Genomic DNA, 25,348 nt, shown 5'->3' with positions numbered 1-25,348 from the left:
TTCCCGACACCAGCTTTAGGGGACACCAGGAGGCCACAGAGGGAGGGAGAAGGGCCTATAGGAGGAGTGACCGGAGCTCAGGCCTTCTAGTTCGCTTAACTCACTTTTCAGGGCCCTCCAGCCCGTACACCCTCACCCTTCCTTTGAGGATGCTTATTAACTGGGAGCAGCGAAGGTGTCAGCAGCAGTGAAAGCACATGGCGACCAAGCCAGGCGGGCGTGTGAGCCCCAGCAACCCCACTTCCAGGCTGTGTGATCTTGGGCCAGTGGCTTTACCCCTCTGAGTCTGTTTCCTGGTTCCTCTGGCTGTCGGCGCTGGTGAGAGAAACAAATGAAATGGTCCCTGGTTCTTTGACAGGCTGAAGGCAAAAATCCTCTCACTCTTACTAAGCCAGCGTGGGCGATTTCAGTTTGGAAACAAATTTTTCATGTTTGCCAGCCTCATCCCCACTTAAAAAAGATTAAAAAAAAAAAGAGAGAGCGAAACAGCTAGTGGACTTGAAGTAAAATAAACCTCAGAGACGGTTCTTTGGGGAGTGGGTGGGAAAGAATAGAGAAAGACAGAACAGGAAATTTTAAGGTGTGTGAGGGGGAAGCTGCGTCTGGGGTGAGGACTCGAGCTGACAGTTCACATCCGATCTTTGATGGGAAGCCACTTCCTCCCCACGTCTGTCTGGGGCTGCTGACGCGGGGCCATCTGAGCGCAGAGCAGCCCCACTCCTGCCTTCTCCCGGCCCGGCCTTTCCTGCCTGCCGGTGACCTGCTGCAGCCGCCCGCAGGGGGGACGCAGAAATAAAATGGAAAGTATGGGAAATTTTTCTTTTCTTGGGGGAGCCTGTTAGGAACCCCGACTTCGCCCCTCGATCGTCTCCCGGGGCCACCTTATCTCATCCAGATCTTTCCTCCCAAGCATCGGGCCTAGTGGGGCTGGAGCAACGTTTGGCGCCAGCTTTTGCCACAACCCAAGTCGACCTGATGGCGGTTCATCGTGGGCACCCCATTTGGGGTGCCCGTCCTGGGGGTGCTCACAGCGAGCTGGGTGTGTGGACGGGGACGCACACCCAGCTCTCCCAGCACCCCCTTGCCGGCACGGAGGGTGCGGAGCCCTCCATCGAGAAACCCCATAGGGTGAACCGAGGGGCGCCCAACCTTCCCCGAGCCCCATCCCAGAGCGCTCTGCACCTCTGCTCCGACGTGCTCCCCCGCAAACAGCCAATGAGGGCTCACCCTTCGCCTGCTCGCCGGCCGCGTTAGGAGGCGCCAGATCCGATTCTCTCGGCCTCTCGCTCCTGAGAACCTTTTCCTCCTCTCGGCGGACGCTGGGACCTTTAAAAAGTGTCCAGCCTCGGCCGCGGGGCTCGCCGCCCGGGAGGGGACCCCGCGGCGGCGGGGGGTGAATGAATGAAAGGCAGCGACCCCGGCCCGCTCGGGCTGCAGGCCGGGCCGGACCGGCCGGTTCGTGGGCCCGAGTGCGCGGGTCCAGAGCTCTGAGCCCGGGAGTTTAAAAGTCATGCAGTGCGCACAGGTAGGGAGCGGCGCGGCGCCTTCCCGCGCCCCCCAGCTCGCCTCCAACTGGCGGGACCGCCTCAGGGGTCTGGAGAAACGCGCCCCCTTCCCCCTCCCCCAGACCTGCAGCAGGAAAGAAACAAAAATCAGATCCACAAAACGCTTTGAATTGGGGTCGGCCACGTAGGTGACGGGGCGGGGGGTGCAGGCGAGGAAGAGGGGCCCGCCCGCCCGGGGGCCGGGGTGGAGGCGGGGGTCGTGGTGGGGGCCGGCCCCGGGGGCGTCCGCGCCGGCCCGCGGGGCCGGCATTTCCGCGCCTCCCGCCGGGCCGGCGCGCAGGCCGCCCCTCCCCCGCGCGGCATCTCCGGGGTGCGCCGCGCCGGCCCGCCCGGCCTCCGAAAGTCAGGGGCGCGCGCCCGCCCGGCCCGGCCCTGCGTGCAGCGCGCGCTCGCGACCCGGCTCACGGCGCGGGGCCCGGGCTGGCGGCGCCGGTGCCCCCCGCCCCCCGCGCCCCCGCCCGCGCGCCCCCCCGGCCGCGGCTCCGCGCGCGAGCGGCAACAATGTTTACGTTCCGGGGATTATGACGTCGACGCCGCCCCCCCGACTGCGGAAAATGGTTTCCTAGGACTTTGCAAGCGGATCCGCTTAAGTGTTGGTGCAAAACTTTGTAGACCGCGGCCCGGGCTCGCGCTCTGTCCTGACGTGGGGCTGGTTGTCTTTGGTCTCCCTCCCGCTCCCCTCGCCAAAATGCGGGGGGCAGGAGTGTTGACAATTAATTGGTGAACTCTCCTAAAAAAATGGAGGCAGAGAAAGACTCTGGAAGAAGATTGGTGTGTAGCTTTTTTTTTTTTCTGCAAATCTGTGTCTGGTGGACGCTAGGGCTGTTTTGGTTGCTCTCGTTTCTTGCTGCCTTTTCTTTCCTTTTCTGTATTTTGCAAGAGGACCGGAAAAAAATATAATAAATTGCATGCAAAGGAAGCGAGCAGCTCACCCCGCCAGTCCCTCGCGAGGCGCGGCGCCTCAGACACTGAAGTGGGGCGGGGGCGGCCGGGGCAGGCGTGGAGGGGGAGCTGAGCGGGCTCGGGGTTCGCCCGGCATCCGGGGGCTGCGGGGCCGGGCGCCGGGCGGGGGGCCGGGATGCGGGGAGCGGGGGGAGCCTCCTTAGGAAGTGAGTGTGCGCGCGCGCTCGCGGGGCGATGAGGCAGCTGCTGGTGCGTTTGGGGTCTCCGAGGGAGCTTTGTGGCGGGCCGCCGCCCCCGGCCCCGGCCCGGCCCCCCCGCCCCTTCCCCGGCCCGGGCGGCGGGCGGGGGGCGCGGGGGCTCGGCCCTTCCCTCGCGGCTCCCGGCGGCCCCGGCAGCTCGGGGGCGGCTCCGGCCGCGGAGACGCCGCCGGCCCGGGTTCCGGCTCCCCCGCTCCGCCGCCGCGGCCGCCGGGCCGGTGCTGGGGCCGGTGCTGGGGCCGGGCCGGGCGCGGCGGCGGCTGCTCCGGGGCCTACAGCCGCCCGGCGGGCCGCGCTCCGAGTCCCGGCGCGGGTTACATAACCGGCCCGGCCGCGGGGGCCCCGCGCGACGCCTCCCGGGGGCGGGGGCGGGCGGGGAGGCCCCGGCGCGCCCCTGCGCGGCCCGCGGGAGTGCGGAGGGCAGCGCCCCGCGCCGCGCGCGGCCGAGCCGGGGGGTGCCGGCCCCGCGCGGGAGCCTCGTGCCCCGCGTCCTCGGCGTTTGCGCCCAGGGGCCCGGGTCGCGGTCGCGGGGTGCGGGGGGCGCGCGGCACCTGCACCTGCTCGGGCGCGGCCCGCGCGAGGGGCGCCCCCCGCCATGTCCCGGGCTCTCCGGTTTGGGTCCCCGCAGCGCGCGATTGACCGCCAGCGCTACGACGAGAACGAGGACCTGTCGGACGTGGAGGAGATCGTGGGCGCGCGCGGCTTCAGCCTGGAGGAGAAGCTGCGCAGCCAGCTGTACCAGGGCGACTTCGTGCTCGCCATGGAGGGCAAAGGTGAGCGCCGCCGGCGGGGCGGCCGCGCACGTGGGCAGGAGCGGCCGGCGGCCGGGTTCGTATTTCGCGCCGCGTCCCCCATTCCAGGGGATCCGGTGACGACACGAGGCCGAGCCCGGGGGGCGGGGGGGGCGGCGCGGGAGGCGGCGGGCGGCGCCGTGGCCGGGCGTGGGCCTAGGCCCGACCCGCGCCCAGCGCAGCCCCCGGCGGGCGAGCCGGGCCGGGCGGGCAGAGGGACCGGGGCCCGGGCGGGGGGCGGGGGGCGGGTGCGCCGCGCTCTGCCCCTCCCGGGCCGCCCCGCTCCTGGGGCGGCTGGAGGTGCGCGGCGCGGAGACTTGGCGGGAGCGGGGCGGACACCCGGGGGGCTCTGGGGATGGGGACCCCGGGCCAGACGCCCGCCCCGCCCCGCGCCGTGTCGGACCTGGCCCGGCGGGAGTGCAGCCGGGGCGCCCGGGTCGCGCGTGCCGGCCCTCGAGCCTGGGGTGGGCTGGAGCCCACACTGCGTGGCTCTGCAGGTTGGCGCGGGGGCTGCGGACCTCACTTGGCCGGGGCCCGTGCGGGAGCCCGTGACAGTTTCCAGTGGGGGCTGGCGGCAAGGGCGTGAACCCCCCCAGACTCTCGGCTGAGTTTCTTGTGCCTGACAGTTGGATTGGAAGACCCGGGATACCCCTCTGGGACATGGGGGGGGGGGTGTCTCTTTCCAGGCCTGTGAGCTTCAGAACTCTGTCCCCCTGCCGGTTTAGAGCAGAAGTTGGGAATCCTCTGGGGGTGTTGGGGTGCCACTCCACCCCGAGTCCTTCAGGGCCTGAGTTTCCCCCTGACCCTAATACTGGGAAGGTATGGGGGTGTCCTTCAGACTTTGGGGTGACCCTGTGGCTTGGGTCTGAGGCCTCCTAAGGCTCTCTGCCCTTCCAAGGCTCTGTGCCCCTGCCTACCCAGGCATCTCCCTGTGCCCTCCTGGGGTTTGTAAATTCGCCCCCGCCCCCCTTGAGTCTCCTTTATACCACTTCCTTTCCATTCTGTTTATCCCCCAGCGCTCTTGGAAAACCCTTCTATCCCTCAATGAGCTGATAAGGGGGAGGCCTCCCGCCTCTAGGTTCTGGTTGACTGGCTGGGGCTGTGGGGTTAGCCCCTGGAAGAGACAGCCTGGTTTTGCATTTTTGAAGTTTCTCTTTTGTGCCCATTGCTTCCTGGGGTGCTGGGCTTTGGAGGTTGGGGGCATTGGTGGGGGGAGGGAAGGAGAAATTTCTTCCAACTTGCCAGGTCTTGAAGGGCTCTTTTGGGCTGTCCTGAGCACCAGTTTCAAACACATTTAAATTTCCTTAGCACAAATGGGATTTTAATTCTTCTCCTTTCTTCCCCATCTTGCTGAGTTTTTTTGGTGGATCCTATGAGGAAACAATGAAAACTCTTCCTAGTCATTTGTGAAGAATTCTCAGCCCAGGATCTCAGAGTGTTTTCTCTGGCTCATTTGAGGAAGTTAATGCTGAGCCTGGGGGTGGGAGGGGGGTGGGAGGGGGAGATTCTGACCAGGGAACTCTAAAAGTGTATCCTTAAATCTGCTGTCCCAGCTCTTTTCAAAGGAGAGGGCCCTAGGGTTTTGGTAGTTAATTCAGATCTGGCCCCAAAACTGGAGGGAGGAGCTGAGAAACAGAAGGAGCCCTTAGCCAGGATTCAAAATAGAAGCTTCTTAAACTTCTCTGCCTTTAAATCCTTAGGAATCCCCATTCAGTCTGAGCCCCTGGGGATCTGAGCTCTAAGGTCGGGGCTTTCCCCAGCTCTGGGTTTTGTTCTCGGCCTCTCTTCTGAGCCCTTGGCCTCCTCCCCCCAAGCTGCCCTGGTGAACTGTTTCCCCGGGGCAGCGCTTCAGTGGCCTGGGATCCCTTCTGTCACCCTTCTGACTGGCCAGGGAGGGCTGGTGCCCTTGTGGATGGCTTCAGTGACCTGTGGATTTGGGGGAGGTGAGGGTTTGTCCCAGCCTTCAGAAATCAGGGGTATGGCTGGTTTTAGATCCCTTGCTTTTGGAACTCAGGCTTCCTTCGTCGTCCTTCAGGGTGTTCCAGAAGGATCTGGGGGTCGACACCAGACAAACCCCAGACAGAAAATGTTCTGGGGATTTTCTTTGGGCCTCCATATGCCCCCTACGCACGCCTGCACTTGGGGGGCATCCCTCTCGGTTTATCCCGCGGAAGCAGTATTATGATCGCCCCAGCCGAATTTCACTATTAAGACAACAAAGCTGTGCCCAGTTCCCTAGTTATTTTGGCACCAAATACACAGTTTCCAGGGAAACCGGCTCCCCCCCTCTCCCCTTTACCATGCAGGATATTACAATCAGATCTTCCCTGATGCTCGGCTACAATGAGAACCCTCCTCCCAGCCTCCTCTCTGGGGCTTCAGATCCTCCCAGGTGGCATTCTTCAATTTTTTGCCATCCCTTTCCTCTCTGAGCTCAGCCGGGGATGCGTTTCGCTGTCTGGGGCTCTCTACCGAGTCCCCTCCCTACCCCTCACCGGCCTTGAGCTGTTCATTGACAAGTTCTGACCCGTGGGGCACGCAGGGAATGGCTGAGTAGGCAGAGGCGCTGAGAGTTGGCATGGCTTCTCTTGAGCTTTGCCGAATCCATCTCTGTCATTTTCCAGGAGCCTTTGCCTTGAGCTGGTGCCTGCGTCTCGTCTCACCCCTCCCCTGCCCCTTCCTCCGTCACGTTTCTCCCCTAACCAACTGATCACGCTTCGTTTGCTCCTTCACGACTTAACCAACTGGTTTTAATTCCAATACCCAAACAGATTTCAACTATGAGTACGTGCAGAAAGAAGCTCTCAGGGTCCCCCTGATATTTCGGGAAAAGGATGGACTGGGAATTAAGTAAGTTGCTGAAACACGTCGCTTCTTCCCCCATCTCCCTCCCTGACACGCCTTGGGACAGATTCTGTCCATTTCGTCCCCTTCTCCCCGCTGAGAGGCACATTTCTTCCTTGTCTGGGGACAGCACTGTCCTGTTCCAAGTCTGACAAGAGGGGGAGATTGCCCCCAGGCCTGGTCTTTTCTTTTGCAGGGAGTTTGGGCAGAGAGGACTAGGGCGCTTCAACAGTGCCAACTTCCCTGCCCACCGAGTTCCCTGCAGTGACTTCCGGAAGAGATTGTGCTCCCTGCGCCAAGTCGGGAAACCGAGGCAGGGCCTGAGCCGGATAGGCGGCAGCCAGCCTCTGGGCCCATGCTTTCACGCAGACTCCTCCCATGCGGGAAATTGGTCCTTTTCTATAGAGGGCGTTTCCTCAGATGCTAGGCCCAAGGCTCCCCTTCCCTCCCCACTGTGTCTTGTTTGGCTTTCATTCTCCTGGAGATCTGTCAGAGCTCCAGGTGGGGGAGAGATCCCCAGGCAGGCTGGAAGAACAGGTTTCCGCCCCTTGGGCAGGGGTGGGGAGGGTGTCATCCCAGACTGCCTCCCACTCTAGCATCTGCTGCCAGACTGGCTTCAGCGGCTCGTTCCTAGGAGCAGAAATGAAACCTTCCGGCATCGTTGTTAATAGCGAATGTCAACACCATCTTTATCAAATCCCTGGGATTGGAATGACGTGTTTTCTTATCCTCTGCACTGAAACAGCCCCTTTCGCTTCCATACAGCTCCTCATGGACAGTGTTTTCTAGAGGGAGAGGCACAGAGAGGACACCCACCCTACAGGGGGCAGTGTTTACACGCCCAGCTCTCCACTTGCCCACGATGGCCCATGTCAGTGTCCCCTGCCGCCCCCAAGCCCAGGACACTGGCTGCCCCAGCCTCTTGTCCACAGCAGTGCTGAGTCAGGTGTCTGGAGAGAGAGGGGATTTTGCTTACCTGTTGGGGTGAGGAAGGAGCTCTTGGGTTCAGGGGTGACCCTCTCAAGGCACCAGCCGATCTATCACCCTCGCTCTGGGGTATCTCATTTGCGGTTCCCAAACTGAGAATGCGAGACCATTCTGGGGAAAATGTCTGCTGCCCCCCCACTCCCAGAGTGGGCCTGGCTGCTGTTTCCGGCTTCCTACCCAGTGTCTGCTCTTCTTTTTCCAGAATGCCTGACCCTGATTTCACAGTCCGGGATGTCAAACTCCTAGTGGGTAAGTGGCTGGCGGTGCAGGCCGTGCTGCAGGGGTGGGGCGGGGAGAGGAGGGCCAAGAGGCCTTTGCCACCTGCCTGTGTAGGTTTCTAACTGCTCTGAAAAGAAAGCCCCCACGGGAGGAGGAGGAGGCAGGAGCAGGTGTGAGAGGCAACCGTCTGAAGGGGAGAGCAGGTCAGATTGCAGCGTCGTGAGAACCCGGAGGGGACTGTGTTTGCCAGTGCGGTTTTATGAGGCCGGTTTGGCCCCGAGCCTCCAGCTTGGGTGTCAGCAGCACCATCTTAGATCTCCCCTTTGCGTGTATTTCTGGGTTGCTGGGTAAACACTGGGTGCTTTGTGACCCCAGAAGACTTTCAGACTTGGGAGGGGAGGGATCATGCCCCCTGCTTCCTTCCCTAGGGTTCTGGGCAGGCCCGGGCGGGGCTTGCCACCCAGCGCCCAGAAAGCCCTTCTTAACCCCCTGAGCACCTGCAGAGAGAGGCTGATTGCTCAATGCCCTGATTCCCGACCTGGTCCTGGCGCGACTCAGATTTTACAGGAAGTTGTTCAATAAATCCACTCGTTCCAAAAGTGTCTCCCAAGTAGCTCCTAGGACAAGCAAGTCCAGAACCCAACAGACAAGATCCCTGCCCCCCTGGGTTGTGGTGACAGGCAACAGTGAAGTGCATAGTTAAAAAAAAATTTTTTTGTTGTTATTTGGAGGGTGATAAGGATTATGAGGAAATAAAGCAGAGTGATGGGTTGGAAGGTGACGGGGTGGAACAGGGTCAGGAGAGGACATTTGGACAGATTCCTGATGGATGAGAAGCCAGCTGTGGGAAAGAACTTTCTAGATACAGGGATGTGCCAGGGCAAAGCCAGGACGTAGGGGAGGAACCAAATGATCGAGGGGAAGGATGGGAGAGCCCTCAGGGCCTTGTAGATCCTGGCGGAGGATTTGGGGTTCACTCCAGTGTGATGGGAAGCCGCTGGGGAATTACTGTTTTGTTTTGTATTTTTAGAGATTTACTTTTGTTTATTTATGCGTACAAGAGCTGGGCTGTAGGCCAGAGGGGTGAGGGGTAAGAAACAGAGTGGGGAGCAGAACAGGTGGATCTACTGAAATACACTACTGAGGGCAGCAGCGGGGAGACAGGAGAGGTCTGCTGCGCCCTTTGGGTAGCTCCCTGGCCGGGGATCAAACTCAGGCCGCAGTGGCTAGCGATACCTTCATAGCGCTGAGACTTTAACTCCTGTGCCACCAGGGAGGCCCTGCTGGGGAGTTTTAAAGTGGGGTGAGGGAAGGTAGCTATGGGATGTGATATTTTCTTGGGAGGAGAGGAGTTTGAAAGATTTTTCAAGACTGAGATAAAATCCACATTTAACCATTTTGACGTGATGATTCAGGCGTGTTTTAGTATATTCCCATGTCGAGCTGCTGTCACCACCGCCTCTTTCCAGAACATTTCCACCACCCTGAAAGCAGACCCTGTAGGTCCCAGCGCCTCTAGCCCTCTGTCCCCGGGCAGCCACTGTGTTTGCTTTTTGTGCCCACGGGCTTGTCTGGTCTGTGCACTTCACGTACGTGGAACCAGTGTGCCTGGTGCTTTGTGTCTGGCCCTCACACCCAGCACCATGTTTTCGAGGTTCAGCCGGGGTGGAAAGGGCTGCATTGCTCTTTCTGTCTGAAGAGCATCCTTCCTGTTGGGTGGTCAGGTGACATTTTGTTTATCAGTTGATAGACATGTGTTTTCTACTTCTCGGCTATTATGATGTTCCTTTGGATATTCACAGACAGGTTCTTGGAAATCCATTTCCATTGTTGTCGGGTCCACTGCTTGGAGTGGAATTGCTGGCTCAGAGGGTCACTTTTTCCTCAGGAAACCACCACTATTATCCAAAGCAGCTGGGTCATTGGACATTTCTTTCTGTCTTTTTTTTTTTTTTTTAAGATTTATTTTATTTATTTATGCATACAAGAGCTGGAGTACAGGCCAGAGATGCAGGGGGTGAGAGGATTCATCAGAGAGAGTGGGGAGTAGAACAGGCAGATACACTGAGATCCTCGGCTGAGGGGAGCAGAGGGGAGATAGGAGAGGTCTGCTGCACCATGTGGGTAGCTTCCTGGCTGGGGATCCAACTTGTGCTGCAGTGGCTGGGGATAGCTGATAGTACTGAGACTTAACCCCTTGCGCCACCAGGGAGGCCCCTGGTTACATTTCTTTTCCTTTTTTTTTTTTTTTAAATATTTATTTATTTATGCATACAAGAGCTGGGGTACAGGCCAGAAGTGTGGAGGGTGAAGGGATTCACCAGAGACAGGGTGGGGAACAGAACAGGCAGACTGACTGAAATACACTGCTGAGGGGAGCAGCGGGCGAGACAGGAGAGGTCTGCTGCACCATGTGGGCAGCTCCCTGGCTGGGGATCAAACTTGGGCTGCAGCAGCTGCGGACAGCTCCATAGGTTGAGTCTTAACTCCTTGCGCCACCAGGGCGGCCACTGGTTATTATATTTCTTCGGTTATATATATTTATGTTTATATTCTTTGGCTATTTATACATACTTGGTTATTTTTATATGTATTATGAATGAACCCATCTGGTTAACTGTATTTCATTTTGTGAGTTAGTCTGTTTACATTATCAAGATCCATCTATATTGTCCCCAATTTCATTATTTCATCTTTTTAAAAAAAGATTAATTTTATTCATTTATGCATACAAGAACTGGGGTGCAGGCCAGAGGTGGGGGGGTGTAAGGACTTTCCAGAGACAGAGTGGGGAGCAGAGCAGGCAGATCTACTGAAATGCACTGCTGAGGGGAGCAGCAAACCAGTTGCTCCCATGCTCTCAATCTGCACAGTAATCTCATTCTTGCAAGTGAATGCTTGGTTTGAGTCTCTCTCATACTCTTCAGCAAAGGTGATATTTTCTTTCATAATAGAGTACTTTGCATGTCAATGTTAAACCATTTTCTTAGGTTAATATTATGTGACATATCATTTTATTTTTATTTATTTTTTGTTTTTAATAAATTCCTCACTCCACCATCCCTTTTATCACCTGTCCCTTTCCCCCTTCTTAGTCTGAGAGCCCTCAGGGTTTCTATTGATGTCCATTGGTTTTTGAAAGTATTTTACTTTATTGAATTTTCTCCTATGTAAATGTCCAAGATTTATATTGTTCTGACTTACTTTGCTGCACATAATTCTCTCATTCCCTCTATTTTGTTGAAAGTGGTTGCCATTTCATCCTTTCCTACGGCTGTATAGTACTCCATGGTGTGGCTGCAAAACATCTTGGTCTAGTCTTCCATCGATGGACATTTAGGCTGCTTCCATGTCCTAGCTGTTGTAAATAATGCTGCTAAGAACACTGTAGAACATACAGAGCTTTCTGTTGATGGTTTTATAGTCTGTGGATAGAAGCCTGAGACTGGGATTGCCAGGTTGTACAGAATTTCCATTTTCAGTTTTGTTTTTTTTTTTTTTTTTAAATACTAGAACTGGGTTACAGGTCAGAAGCGTGGGAGGGTGAGAGAATTCACCAGAGCCAAAGCAGGGAACAGAACAAGCAGACAAACCGAAGACACTGCTGGAGGGGAGCAGCAGGCGAGACAGGAGAGGTCTGCCGCGCCATGTGGAAATCTTCCCGGCCGGCGGGGAATCGAACCGGCGCTGCAGAGGCTGCACACAGCTTCCAGCGCGGCGCTCAACCACCGTGCCACAGGGGAGTCCCTCCATTTTCAGGTTTTTAAGGGAAATCTGGTTGCTTCCCATTATAGATGCCTTGGTTTCCATTTTTACCAGTAGTGTCACAGGATTCCCGTTTCTCCAAATCCTCTCCAACGCGGTTTTTTTTTTTTTTTAACTGTGTTCCAGTCGTGTGAGATGGTAACTCATTCTAGCTCTAATCTTCATCTCTCTTAATCAGAAGTTACAGTGAACATTTTTCATGTTTTTGGTCTTTTGGATATTTCTTTCGTGAATGTTCCATTCATAGCTCCTGTCCACTTATTAATTGTGTTATTTTTTAAAATCGCTCAATGAGTTTTTTCATATTCAGTTTGAATATTAAGCCCTTATCAGTTATAGATTGTGAAACAATCTATAGATTGTTTCCTGCTTAGTAGGGTGTGTAGTTAATCATCTCTGATTTTCCTTTTTTTTTTATAATGCTTTTTTTTTTTTTTTAAGATTTATTTATTTATTCATACAAGCACTGGGTACAATCAGAAGCGTGGGAGGGTGAGAGAATTCACTAGAGACAGAGCAGGGAACAGAACAGGCAGACTGACGTAACACACTGCTGAGGGGAGCAGTGGGCGCGGCAGGAGAGGTCTGTCGCTCCATGTGGGACCCTCGCCTGGCGGCTGGGGATCGAACCAGCACTGCAGAGGCTGCTGGCAGCTTCGCAGCCCAGCGCTCAACCGCTGTGCTACCAGGGGAGGCCCAGATTTTCCTTTTTTGTGTGTTTGTTTATGCATAAAAGAACTGGGGCACAGGCCAGAGGTGCTGGGGGTGAGAGAGTTCACCAGAGACAGAGTTGGGAACAGAATAGGCAGATCTGAAATACACTGTTGAGGGGCGCAGCGGGAGAGTAAGGAGAGGTCTGCTGTGCCATGTGGGTCATCTCCCTGGCCGGGATAGAACTCATTTCACAGTGGCGGGCTGACTTTATTTTATTTTATTATTTTTTAAGTATTTATTTTTTGTTTATACAATAGCTGGGGTATAGGCCAGAGGCACGGGAGGGTGAAAGGATTCACCAGAGACAGAGTGGGGAGCAGAACAGGCAGACAGACCAAAAGCACTGCTGAATGGAGCAGTGGGTGCAAAAAGAGAGGTCTGCCGCACCATGTAGGAATCTTCCTGGCCGGCTGGGAATCAAACCCGCGCTGCGGAGGCTGCGGACAGCTCCACAGCACTGTGTTCAACCCCCTGTTGATAGCTCTGACTTTATTTTTATTTTTTTAAAGATTTATTCATTTCTACATACAAGAGCTGGGGCACAGGCCAGAGATGCAGGGGTTGAAAGCACTCACCAGAGACAGAGTGGGGAACAGAACAGGCAGTCCGATTGAAATACACTGCTGAGGGGAGCAGCGGGCGAGACAGGAGAGGTCTGCTGTGCCATGTGGGCTGCTCCCTGGCTAGCTGGGAATCGAACTCATATTGCAGAGGCTGTGGACTGGTTCATAGTGCAGTGCCCAAACCCTTGCGCCACCAGGGAGACCTGATAGTGCTGACACTAACCCCTGTGCTACCAGGGAGGCCCTGTATAGAAGTTTTCTAACTTGAGGTCATGCCAATTGTTTATAATTCCCTTGTCACCAAAAATATCTTTATTTTTGATATAATGGAACATGTCACCTGTGTTTTATTCTATGTATTTGGTTGTTATTGTTCTAACTAAATCTTTAATCCGTTTGGAGTTTATTTCTTGGTGTGGTATTAGCAAGTAATCCAACTCCATTCTATTGTGTTCCCAATTTTCCCAGCATCTTTATTAGACTGTCTTTCCCCTGCTTTGTGGCCATAGCTGCTTTATCGTAGATTAAGTCTTCCTTCTTATAGCGAACACTTAGCTCTTGGTTTATTACTTCCTTTTGTGTCTTGTTAGGAAACTCTCGGTACGCCAAGGTCACAAAGATGTTCTTTTTTTCCTCCGTTGTCTGACCTCTCACATGTAGACCTAGAGTCCATCAGGAACTTGGTTTTGTGTTTGCTGCGAGATAGGAGTCCAGATCTTTCTTCCTGTGTGGGTATCCAGGTTACCCAGTGCTGTTGTAGAACTCCCTCCCCCGCGCCCCGAAGTGTGCTGTGTCGGAGAGCAGGGGGCTGCGTGTGCAGACCTGTCCCTGGGGGCTGGCATTGTGCTCCCCACCTCTGCCCTCTGAAGGCTCTCTGTCCCTGATCTCCCCTTAAAAAGACTGGGATATTTTCAAATCAATGAGTTGAGAGTTGGGTGCATAGGAAGGTTGGGGACCAGTTCTTTCTAGTTGCTTTGAGCTTTCTGAGTGGATGCATTCATGGAGGGCTGGATCCTCTACCCCCTCATCCCCCAGAGTCACAGAGAATGGCGTGGCCAGTGCCTCGGGGCCGGGGCATTATCTTATTTGCATTTCTGTCTGTTAGGGTACCCCTTGCCAGTGATGCTTTCTTTGGTCCCCTTTTCTTGAAAAATCTTCATGACAAAATCACCTCCTTCATTATTTGTTGATTTAGCCAATTATAGTAATAAACACCTGCTTTTTACTGTGTGTATTCCCTGTGATCTCATTTTGCCCTCACCAAAGATCATAGAAATGAAGTGTAACTGTTCACTTTTCCCTCCTAGGGGGTCTGAGTCTCAGAGGAAATGAGCTGTACAGCTCCAGGGCCCTGAACTCAGAGCGGTGTTTGCAGAACATGACTGCCTCGGTCTCCTCAGTTCTTCCTCACGGATTTACGGGGTGCCTGTGTTGTCTCTGGCCCTATGCCAGATGCTGGGGTTAACGAGACTTGGGAGATGTGGGCTCTGCCCTCCTTGCCCAGGGTTTAGGGAAAGACTAAATTCTCACTGCTGAGCAATCTAAGGGGGCTGGCTTGTCCCTAAAATCTTTTGAAAATTGGTTTAAAATCATAGACTTAAAAGAATGGAAACTCCGGAGGAATTCTCACAGCACTTCCAGTCATGCTTCCCATTTCACAGGTGGAAAAACACGCCTGGGCGGAGGGACCCACCAGTTGCCCAGAGAGTGGGTGGTCCGACGGCAGCGCAGGCTTGGCTGCAGAGGCTGCTCGTAACGGAACCCCAGAGGCAGAGCAGACTCGTGTGCGCGTGGAAAGGAGTTCAGCTCCGGCCACGTTGAACTTGAGCTCGGCAGAGAAGTCAAGGTTAGGTAGGCAGGTGTGGAAGGCGTCCAGCTGGCAGGACACATCGAAATATAAGGCGGGGCGGGGACAGGAAGTCAGAGGAGCTGAGGCTCGTGAGCCCTGGGGACGGGGGCTCCGAAGGGTTCAGTTCTGTTCTCAGCTGTGTTTCCTCTTTTTTTTTTTTAAATGATTTATTTATTTATGCATATATGAACTGGGGTACAAGCCAAAGGTGCTGGGGGTGAGAGGATTCACCAGAGACAGAATGGGGAGCAGAAAGGAGGATCTCCTGAAATCCACTGCTGAGGGGAGCAGCGGGGAGACAGGAGAGGTCTGCTGCGCCATGTGGGTAGCTCCTTGGCCGGCCAGGGATCGAACTCAAACTGCAGAGGCTGCAGACAGCTTCAGTGTTGTACTTAACCCCTTGCGCCACCAGGGAGGCCCAGGTATGTTTTTTCTTAGAGGGTTACCTGCCTCTCCTAGTACGTGCTATTTCTCTTTTCCTAGAAACTTGGGTGCCGGGGGGCCAGGGAGCTCTGTTTGGTCCTGCTCACTGTCTGGTAGGACTCTTCTCCTGCAGCCTCGCCCCTTAGCACATGAATAACGGCCTTAGCGGGCCTCCCCGGTGGTGCAGCGGTTGAGCACTCAGCCGCGAGTCTGCCCACAGCCTCTGCAGCGCCGGTTCCATCCCTGGCTGCCAGCGAGGGTCCCACATGGCGCACAGACCTCTCCTGCCGCCCGCTGCTCCCCTCAGCAGTGTACTTCGGTCCTTCTGCCTGCTCTGCTCCCCGCTCTGGCTCTGATGAATTCTCTCACCCTCCCGCGCTTCTCACTGTACCCAGCGCTTGTATAAATAAATAAATAAATAAATAAATCTTAAAAAATAAACAAAGAAAAAAAAAAAAACAACAGGCCTTAGCGGCCACTCACTGAGCTCTTGCTCTAAGCCCAGGGTTCGCTGGGCTTATAAGATAAGAACCTTAAGGGGGCCTCCCTGATGGCACAGGGGTTAAGTATCAGCACTATGAAACTATCTGCAGCCACTGCAGCACAGGTTCGATCCCCAGCCAGGCAGCTACCTACATGGCGCAGCAGACCTCTCCTGACTCGCCCGCTGCTCCCCTTAGCAGTGTATTTTGGTCAATCTGCCTGTTCTGCTGCCCACTCTGCCTCTGGTGAATCCTCTCACCCTCCCACACATCTGGCCTGTGCCCTGGTTCTTGTATACATAAATAATTTTTTTTTTTTTAAAAAAAGGTAAGAACCTTAAAATAAGAAAACTTATTTCTCGCTCTACCCAGTTTGTAGATGTCATAGCTGAGTCTTGGGGGCTTGTCCACAGATGACTAACGGTGTGGAAGAGCTGCAATTTGTGCTTTTAAGTTTACAAAGTGCTTTCAATAATCATGTCAGCTCCCGAGGGTTGGTTCTGTTATCTCCACTTTATGGATAAGGACACTGAGGCCCAGAGAGAGGGTCAGGGTTAAATACCTAGCCCTTGCTGCTTGGAAGTAACGGAGCCGGTGCTCCTGCTAATAGCAGTGCTTCCGTGAGAAGGATGGGGAGGGAGACAGACTCCCAGGGAGCAGATTGAAAAACCAGTCGGGAAACTTGAGAACGATAGAGAAAGTTCCGGAACTCTGACGTGGGACAGTGGCATGCACTCTCGGGGAGTCTGGGGTCAGTGCCCGTGTATGCTTTGTATTAGTCTTCAAGGTGACCTTGGGCCGCCTCCTCCTGGCTCTGGGAGCTGACTGATGGAGCCTTCAAAGCAAGGTCATAGGGCCACCGATTAGTTTCTACAGCTGGAATTTGTTGGATGTGTTTGCCGCCTGTGGGAAGGGAGAACCAATGAGGCTGGGAGGATGGGGGTGGGGCGGGAGGGGGGCTGAGCTCAGACTCTGAGACCCTCCAGGCACTGTTCCCTCGTGGAAAATGTCTCCTCAACCCATGGGCCTCAGGGGCCCTGGGGTCTGCGATTGTGGCTCCCCAGGCCACACTGGCCTGTCACCTGCTCCACGAGGGCTTGCTCCAAAGCTTGGGGCATCCCTGGCATCCATCGGTCCCCGATGACCGGGATCCAGCAGCTTGTCTCTTCCTCATTCATTCTTTTTTTTTTTTTAACGCATTTTATTTATTTATTTAAAACGATTTATTTATTTATTTATTCAAGCACTGGGTACAGTCAGAAGCGCGGGAGGGTGAGAGAATTCACCAGAGCCAGAGCGGGGAGCAGAGCAGGCAGAAGGACCGAAGGACACTGCTGAGGGGAGCAGCGGGCGGCAGGAGAGGTCTGCGCGCCATGTGGGACCCTCCTCCGGTGGCCGGGGAGCAGCCGGGGATCGAACCGGCGCTGCAGAGGCTGCGGGCAGCCTCGCAACCCAGAGCTCAACCGCTGCGCCCCCGGGGAGGCCCCCTCATTCATTGTTACTTCTCCCAGTCCACGGTTAAGGGACCTGGTCTCGGTATTTAAGAACCAGGCTGAAAAAAAGTGTGCTGGCCGTGGAAGAAGATCTGAAAATCTCTGCACCTAGTGGTTTTCAGGGGAATCCCAGGAAGATGGGTTTGAATTCTGACACCCAGGGCCCCACCCGCGCCCCCTCGGCTTCCGCCTGAGCTGTTGTTTTTGTTTATGTATTTGGCTCTCATCAGAGTTTCTGTTTGAAGAGAGTTCTGTGGTGGCAGAAACAAAGTAAAGGTCAGCTTCTTCCTGTCTTTACACAGGAGGCAAACTGAGGCCTGGAGCAGGGTCAGGTGGGGCTGCTAGGCCTGGAGCTCACTAGGTCCAGGGCTCTGGGCGTGGCCCCAGGTGCCCTTGGCCATGCAGTGTTCTCAGCTGGCCATTGCAGAAGGGGAGCAAATCAGGTGTTTCCAGCCTGAGGTCAAGTGAGAGTCAAAGAGCCAGGTGGAGCTGTGTCTTTACGGTTAAGATTGGGGTGTCTGAGAAGTCTTCATATGGGAGAAAAAAGATCCCCATTCTCCTTTTTTAAATTTTTTAAAAGCTTTTATTTTTATTTTTTAAACGTATATATTTTAATTTATACGAGAACTGGGTACAGGCCAGATGTGTAGGAGGGTGAGAGGATTCACCAGAGACAGAGCGGGGAGCAGAACAGGCAGAAGGACCAAAGTACACTGCTGAGGGGAGCAGCGGGCGAGTCAGAAGAGGTCTGCTGCGCCATGTGGGTTTCTCCCAGGCCAGCCGGGAATTGAACCCGTGCTGCAGAGGCTGCAGACAGCCTCACAGTGTGGTGCTCAACCCGCTGCGCCACTGGGGAGGCCCTCCTCTTTTTTTTTTTTTTTTTAAAGATTGATTTATTTATGCATACAAGAACTGGGGTACAGGCCAGAGGTGTGTGTGGAGGGGAGCAAACTCACCAGAGACAGAGCGGGGAACAGAACAGGCGGATTGACTGAAATACACCGCTGAGGGGAGCAGGAGGGAGACAGGAAAGGTCTGCTGGACCTTGTTGTCAGCTCCCTAGCTCCATAGTGCTGACAGTTAACCCCTGAGCCACCAGGGAGGCCCCAGCCCCATTCCCTTTCTGTGTGATTGGGACTCCCAGTCACTGCTTATTCAGAACCTCCTGGCTGTTATCCAAAGCCCCAGGCTGCTCCGCCCACCTGTTAAAGGTGTTACAGACCCTGCAAAGTGCCAGGTGTTGTGTGGGTTCTCACATCTTTACCCAGCAAGACCCTTCAAGTGTCAAAAGGCTAAATGTGTCCCTTGAAGTCACTGGGTTTATAGAAACACTTTTATTATAGAAGTAACAAGAGTAGGCAGAACGTATAGTAAGCTCCCAGGTAACCCAGCCTCCAGCCCGGACACCCTCCTGCAATATTTGAAACCTATCCAGACCTCAAGCCCTTTCACCCAGAGAACTTTCAGTATGTAGCTCTAAACGAGAAGGGATTTTTAAAAAAGATTTATTTATTTATGCATACAAGAACTGGGGTGCAGGCCAGAAGTGCGGGGGTGAGAGGATTCACCAGAGACAGAGTTGGGAACAGAACAGGCAGACTGACTGAAATACACTGCTGAGGGGAGCAGCAGGGAGACAGGAGAGGTCTGCTGTGCCACGTGGGTTGCTCTTGGCCGGGGACAGGGAGGGATTGAACTTTTGCTGCAGTGGCTAGCGATAGCCCCATGGAGCTGTGTCTTTAACCCCTGCGCCACTGGGGAGGCCCCCACGAGGAGGGATTTTCACAAGCTCAGTCAGAATCGTATTATCACATCTGATCTGTTAAAAAGAGTAATTCTTTAAATTAGTGAACATTGTGTTCATTGTTCATATTTCCAGTTGTTTGATATGTATCTTAAATGGGACTTTTTTTTTCTGACGGTTGTATGAGTCAGAATGTAAATGAAGTCCTTACATGGCGATTGGCTGAGACACCTTTCAAGTTTCTTATAATCTCTGGTTTCTGCATTTGTTCACCTCCAATGGAAGAAGCTGGGTTTTGTGACCTGTTGCGTTTCCCATTGTCTGGATTTTGCTGGTGGTATTCCCCTGGAGTCACTGCACGTGTTGTCTGTCCTCGGCAGTGCCAGGAAGGCGGTAACTGGACTTAGGTTCACGATCTCTCTCCCCACACACCAGTACATACTCATCCATCCATCCATCCATCCATCCATCCATCCATCCATCCATCTATCCATGCATCCATTTTTTTCTGGCAAGACTACTTCATAGGGCCTCCCCGGGGGGCAAGGTGTTAAGACTCATCACTGTGAAGCTCTCCACAGCCACTCTAGCACAAGTTCGATCCCCAGCCATGGAGTTGACCGTCATGGCATAGCAGACCTCTCCCGTCTCACCGCTGCTCCCCTCTGCAGTGGATTTCAGTGGATCTGCCTGTTCTGCTCCTCGCTCTGACTCTGGTGAATCCCCTCAGCTCTGGCCTACACCCCAGCTCTTGTATGCATTAAGAAATCTTTTGGGCCTCCCCGGTGGCGCAGGGGTTGAGCACTGGGCTGTGAAGCTGCCCGTAGCCTCTGCTGTGCCGGTTCGATTCCCGGCCACCGGGCGAGGGTCCCACGCAGACCTCTCCTGCCACCCGCTGCTCCCCTCAGCAGTGTGCTTCATCACTCTGCCTGCTCTGCTCTCTGCTCTGGCTCTGGTGAATGCTCTCAACCTCCCGCGCCTCTGACTGTACCCAGTACTCATATAAATAAATAAATAAATCTTTAAAAAAAAAAAAAAAAAAGAAAGAAAGAAATCGGTCCTCCCTAGTGGCTCAAGGGGTTAAGACGTGACCTATAAAGCTATCCACAGCCACTGCAGCACGAGTTCAATCCCTGGCTGGCCAGGGAGCTACCCACATGGTGCAGCGGACCTTTCCTGACTCGACCGTTGCTCCCCTCAGCAGTGTGTTTCCGTTAATTTGCCTGTTCTGTTCAACACTCTGTCTCTCATGAATCCTCTCACCCCCCGCCCCCCATCTCTGGCCTGTAACTCCATTTCTTGTGTGTATAAATAAATAAATCTAAAACAACAACAACAAAAAGAAATAAATCTTTTTTTTTTTAAAGATTTATTTATTTATTTATACAAGCACTGGGTACAGTCAGAGGCACGGGAGGGTGAGAGAATTCACCAGAGCCAGAGCGGGGAGCAGAGCAGGCAGAAGGACCGAAGGACACTGCTGAGGGGAGCAGCGGGCGGCAGGAGAGGTCTGCGCGCCATGTGGGACCCTCCTCCGGTGGCCGGGGAGCAGCCGGGGATCAAACCGGCGCCGCAGAGGCCGCGGGCAGTTTCGCAACCCAGCGCTCAACCACTGCGCCACGGGGGAGGCCCCAGAAATAAATCTTTTTTAAAAACACACTGCTTCATAAACGATCTATTCCTGCAGGAGAAACATGTCAGCTCTTTCTCTCTCTGTCTCTCTCTCTCACTGATGTTTGGTGTCTTGCGCCATTATTTTATTAGAGGTTGCGAAGTGGTGAAGTCTTATTCCATCGTTCCTTTGTCCTTGATGACCTGGCAAACACCCATGGAGAGAAACTTCCCCTCATCTCTCTGCCATTTGGTCCTGAGCTGCCTCGCAGTCCGGCGTCAAGCTCCAGCACCACAGGCCATACCGCGGGCTTCTGCCCCCTAGGAAGCCCCCAGGAAGCCGGCTGTCACGTTGCATTTCTGCCTGCCGCCTGGGCACCTCGCGTGGCATGGCCGAATTTTCTGGTTACTGGCGGGTTTGCGTTTCCCTGGAGGTTTTGGTGGCCCCGACACCCACTGGAACTCACTTCCCTCCTTCCCCTTCTCCCTTCTCCGCTTCTCCTGGCCTGGACCGTGGCTTCCAGGACGCCCGGGGGTGATGTCCCTGCGCTCCAGGGAAGCTGCAGTGGGAACCGAGTGTGCCCACTTTTACTCCCGGTACCGTCCCTGGGCCTCCCCGCCCTGGGCTTCCTCCCTGCACGCTGCCCTCCCTCCCCGGGCCCAGCTGCGCCCCTTGGCTCTAACCACCCCAGTCCTGACTTCCCTTTTCATCTGAGGACGGAGCAGACTGAGCGGGGGTCAACTGGGGCCATATCCGGGGAGGAGTCAGGCCCCAACTGGTTCCCAGTTGGCCTCTGGGTTCAAAGACTGGGAGACTCAAAGACTGGGAGATGCAAAGGGAAGAGGGTTGCTTGGGAGCCCCAGGGGTTGGGATGGGGCCTGGGAGGCTGGTTAGTGCTCAGAGGAGTGAAAACAGAGCTTTCCCACGCAACTCTTCTGGAGTCAGGTGTGGGTGTCCCAGGAGGGGCTCCTGACCGCTCAGGACTCCCAGGTGTTTTCCAGGTGTAGGGGGGTGCGTCTCCAGGTGTATAGGGGTGCATCTCCCTAGACACTTAACTACCCCCAGGCATCCCAGGTGGTTTTTCAGTTCAACGGCTACATTTACATGGAAGGTGCAGGTCACGTGTCAGGACAGAGAAGTGAACGGTAGCAATCAACCTGTATTTTTTCACTTGGCAAATATTTACCGAACTCCTCCTATACGCCGGGGGCCAGTCTTGACACTTGGGGTAGAAGCATGAGCCAGACAGGCAAGTCTTAGGTCCTCAGAGGCGCTCACAGAGAAGTAGGGGAGGTCGACAAAAAGAAAGTAGCTGAAGAAATGCAGTATTAGGATGGATGGGATGATGTCATCAGGTTGGCATTTTTCTCTGAAGCTGCTGGGTGAACTGCCGTGGGGTCACGCAGGGTGTCCGCTGGGCTTGTCCCTGGCGCCGTGGCGGTTGGGGCGGGAAGCCGAGTAGCGCCTCCTTGCCCTCAGCATTGGCATTTATGGAGCCACTGAGGTCTGCACAGTTGTTCCCTCACCTGCTCATCGTTTCCTGGGGCTGCCCCCACCATGGGCCACAGACGTTGGTTCATTCTTAGTCCCAGAGGTCAGAAGTCCCGAGGCAAGGTGGGGAGGATTCGCTGGCTTCCTCCAGCTTCTGTGGTGGCCAGTTTCCTTGGCTGTGGGTGCTGCCTGCAGTCCCACCCTGACGCCCCCATCTCTGTCCACATTTCCCTTGTCTTAGGGCACCAGGCCTTGGCTGAGGACCCTAGTTAACACAGTAGTACCTCATTTTCACTTGATCAAATATGTAAATTTTGAGGGTGAGGACTTGAACATCTTTTGGGGGAATGCGGTTCAATCCACAACAGCCCTGTTAGCAGACTACAGCTGAGGAGAGGAGAGAACCAGCTTCTGGGTCATGTTTCTGTTTCGTCCAGCCTTTTATGTGGGTTATTTATGTGTTGCAGTTAACAAGGCAACATTTTTTTTTTAAAGATTTATTTATGCATACAAGAGCTGGGGTACAGGCCAGAGATGCAGGGGGTGAGAGGACTCACCAGAGACAGAGTGGGGAGCAGAACAGGCAGACTGACCGAGGTACACTGCTGAGGGGAGCAGCAGTGAGCCAGGAGGGGTCTGCTGCGCCATGTGGGTAGCTCCTTGGCCGGGGATTAAACTCGTGCTGCAGTGGCTGCGGACAGCTTCATAGGTTGCGTCTTCACCCCTTGTGCCACCAGGGAGGCCCTGCAACATTTCTTTTAATTAAAATTTTTGTTTATTTTTAAGTTACTGTTTTTCCTCCAGACTAGGGTTTTTTTTTTTTTTTACTACCTTGACGTATTCAAAGTAAATAATGTTTTCAGTTTTTTTTTTAAGCTTCTATTTATTCATGCATACAAGAACCGGGGTACAGGCCAGAGGCACGGGAGTGTGAGAGGATTCACCAGAGACAGAGTGGGGAACAGAACAGGCGGACTGACTGAAATACACTGCTGAGGGGAGTAGCGGGCAAGACAGGAGAGGTCTGCCATGCCATGTGGGTTTCTCGCCGGCCGGCCGGCATGGAACCCACACTGCAGAGGCTGTGGACAGTTTCACAGTACTGCGCTCAACCGCCTGTACCACCAGGGGAGGCCCAATGTTTTCAGTTTTGAAAATGTTTCGGAATTCCTACAGCTTAGTCATAAAGCGGTAGTATCAAACTAGATTACTTTATTTATTTAAAGATTTATTTATTTATACAAGAACTGGGGTACAGGCCAGATGTGCAGGAGGGTGAGAGGATTCACCAGAGACAGAGTGGGGAACAGAACAGGCAGACTGACTGAAATACACTGCTGAGAGGAGCAGCAGGTGAGTCAGGAGAGGTCTGCTGCGCCATGTGGGTTGCTCCCTAGCCGGGGATTGAACTCGTGCTGCAGAGGCTGCGGATTGTTTCAAAGTGCGGTGCTTAATCCCTTGCACCAGAAGGGAGGCCCCAAAGTAGATTATTTTAAAGCTGTGTCTTCTTCACAATCATGATTGCCATTCATTCTTGCGTTTACCAAATGATCATGAATCCCAGGTGCTTTTTATTTTTCTACCTTTGAATTAAGAGGGAAATGATAATTTATAGATTAATGTGTGTGTCTGTGTGTGTGTGTGTGTGTGTGTGTGTGTGGCAGATACATACATGGGATAAAATGAGAGATCACAGCATTGCACAGGATGTCTTACAAAAGGCATGCATGTATCATACTTCAAGGCATATATGTTTTTTATTTTAATTTTAATTTTTGGGCTTACCCTTTTGCTCTTGCACATGTGCAGTCTGTTCCACTCACCCTCTACCAAGCCAGCCATGCCTACACCCCCTGATTTTACCTACAACTGAATGTGTATTATGTTCCGGAAAGCATGATGGGTTAAAAATGTCAGTAATTTGGGGAGGAAAGAACACAAGGGAATATTGTGATGGTTCCTGGGTGATATGGTGGCGGGTGATCTATGGAGCGTAGAACGGTGTTAGAAAAAAAATTAATTAATAAAAAATCAGTAATTTGTACATTCTTCTATACTAACCATGAATGACAACATGTAACATCTAATTCATTTAGAAGTTTTTCCTGATTGTACACATGTCATACGTGTGTCCCTATTAATGTGCGCTCACAGGTGTATGTGTACTGGATGCTAGTGAGATTGGATCAATGTACCCTATTTTAGGATTTTTTAGAACTAGATTTGGGCCGTCATTCTTTGAAGTCTTTTTATAGAGTGTTCTCTGATTTGTGGGGCATGTAAGTTGGTATCATATGTTATACGGGCTTAATAGAAGAACTTCAAGGTGATGACCTGCCATTTGGGGTGGTTTGTTTCAGAATTTTATTTTTTTAAAGATTTATTTTTATTTATTTATGCATATAAGAGCTGGGATACAGGCCAGAGGTACCGGGGAGGGGGGGTAGTGGGGGTGGTGGTGGAGGGGAGAGGATTCACCAGAGACAGAGCAGGAACCAGAACAGGCAGAAGGACCGAAATCCACTGCTGAGGGGAGCAGCGGGGAGAGAGGAGAGGTCTGCTGCGCCATGTGGGACCCTTGCTGGCTGACTGGGAATTGAACCCGTGCTGCAGAGGCTGTGGACAGCTTCACAGTGCTGCACTCAACCCGCTGTGCCACCAGGGAGGCCCCTGGTCAGAATTTTATGCTTTAGTTTCATGCTGCATGCTGGGGAACCAGAGTTGTGCTGAAAGACCAGGGGCTTGCTTCATCTTTTTTTGATGGGCAGTGATTTGTGTATAAATCTTTTACTTCCATGCGTGAGACACCACCCACGTTTGTTACCCTTAGGCCTTTGCTTTGCCTGTAGAGTTAATTGCCTGGATATGAAAAAAAAATTGATTTGAAGATTTTGCTTTCACTGCGAAGTTGGGAGGGAGGTGGTCTTATCTTCATGCTGCACACAAGGACCTGGCTCCCTGGCCTAGAGAGCTCATGCTGCCAAGTCTGGCACCTGAAACATCCGATTCCTTTGTGCCGTGTGTGTGTGTGTGTGTGTGTGTGTGTGTGTGTGTGTGTGTGTGATGTTATATATGCTGAAAAGTTTAAAGAAAAGTTGTAAAATGATAGGCCTCCCTGGTGACCTAGGGGTTAAGTCTCAGCTCCATCATCACTATGGCCTTAGTTTGATCCCCTGCCAGGGAGCTGACCCAGATGGCGAGCAGACCTCGCCTGTCTCCCTGCTGCTCCCCTCAGCAGTGTATTTCAGTTAGTCTGCCTGTTCTGCTCCCCACTCTGTCTCTGGTGAATCCTCTCACCCCCTCCACCTCTGGCTTATATCCCATTTCCTTTTTTTAAAAAAAGATTTATTTATTTATTTATACAAGAACCGGGGTACAGTCAGAAGCGGGGGAGGGTGAGAGAATTCACCAGAGCCAGAGTGGGGAGCAGAACAGGCAGACTGAGGAAATACACTGCTGAGGGGAGCATCGGGCGGCAGGAGAGGTCTGCACGCCATGAGGTCCCTGCCAGCGGCGGGGGATCGAACTGGCGCCTGCAGAGGCTGCAGGCAGCTTCGCAGCCCAGAGCTCAACCGCTGCACCACAGGGAGGCCCCTACCCCCCATTTCTACGCAAAAAAAGAAAAAGTTTTAAAATGAGCACCTGC

General features: G+C 53.9%; 1 protein-coding gene across 11 annotated transcripts in view; it reads left to right on the top strand.

Annotated features, from left to right (window-relative positions):
• The first annotated feature begins 1,408 nt into the window (after window positions 1-1,408).
• KDM2B (lysine demethylase 2B) overlaps window positions 1,409-25,348 on the top strand; it is a 108,084-nt gene continuing 84,144 nt past the window's right edge. For 10 of the 11 annotated variants that reach the window (XR_008551891.1, XR_008551889.1, XM_054695366.1 and 7 more), the window contains exons 1-4: window positions 2,061-2,336; window positions 3,354-3,498; window positions 6,288-6,366; window positions 7,550-7,596. Coding sequence is in view for 9 of the 11 variants with exons in the window: in XM_054695366.1 (XP_054551341.1) it covers window positions 2,304-2,336; window positions 3,354-3,498; window positions 6,288-6,366; window positions 7,550-7,596 (304 nt within the window). In the remaining 2 variants the exon portion in view is untranslated. Of the gene's footprint in view, window positions 1,526-2,060; window positions 2,337-3,353; window positions 3,499-6,287; window positions 6,367-7,549; window positions 7,597-25,348 lie in introns of those variants that run through there. The other variant, XM_054695369.1, reaches the window with a different exon arrangement.

This window comes from Talpa occidentalis, unplaced genomic scaffold (assembly GCF_014898055.3).
Source record: "Talpa occidentalis isolate TD23 unplaced genomic scaffold, MPIMG_talOcc4v2.1 talOcc4.14, whole genome shotgun sequence".
Classification (NCBI taxonomy): Eukaryota; Metazoa; Chordata; class Mammalia; order Eulipotyphla; family Talpidae; genus Talpa; species Talpa occidentalis.
Note: the sequence above shows the minus strand (reverse complement) of the source record. Positions and strands in the feature narration are given on the sequence as shown.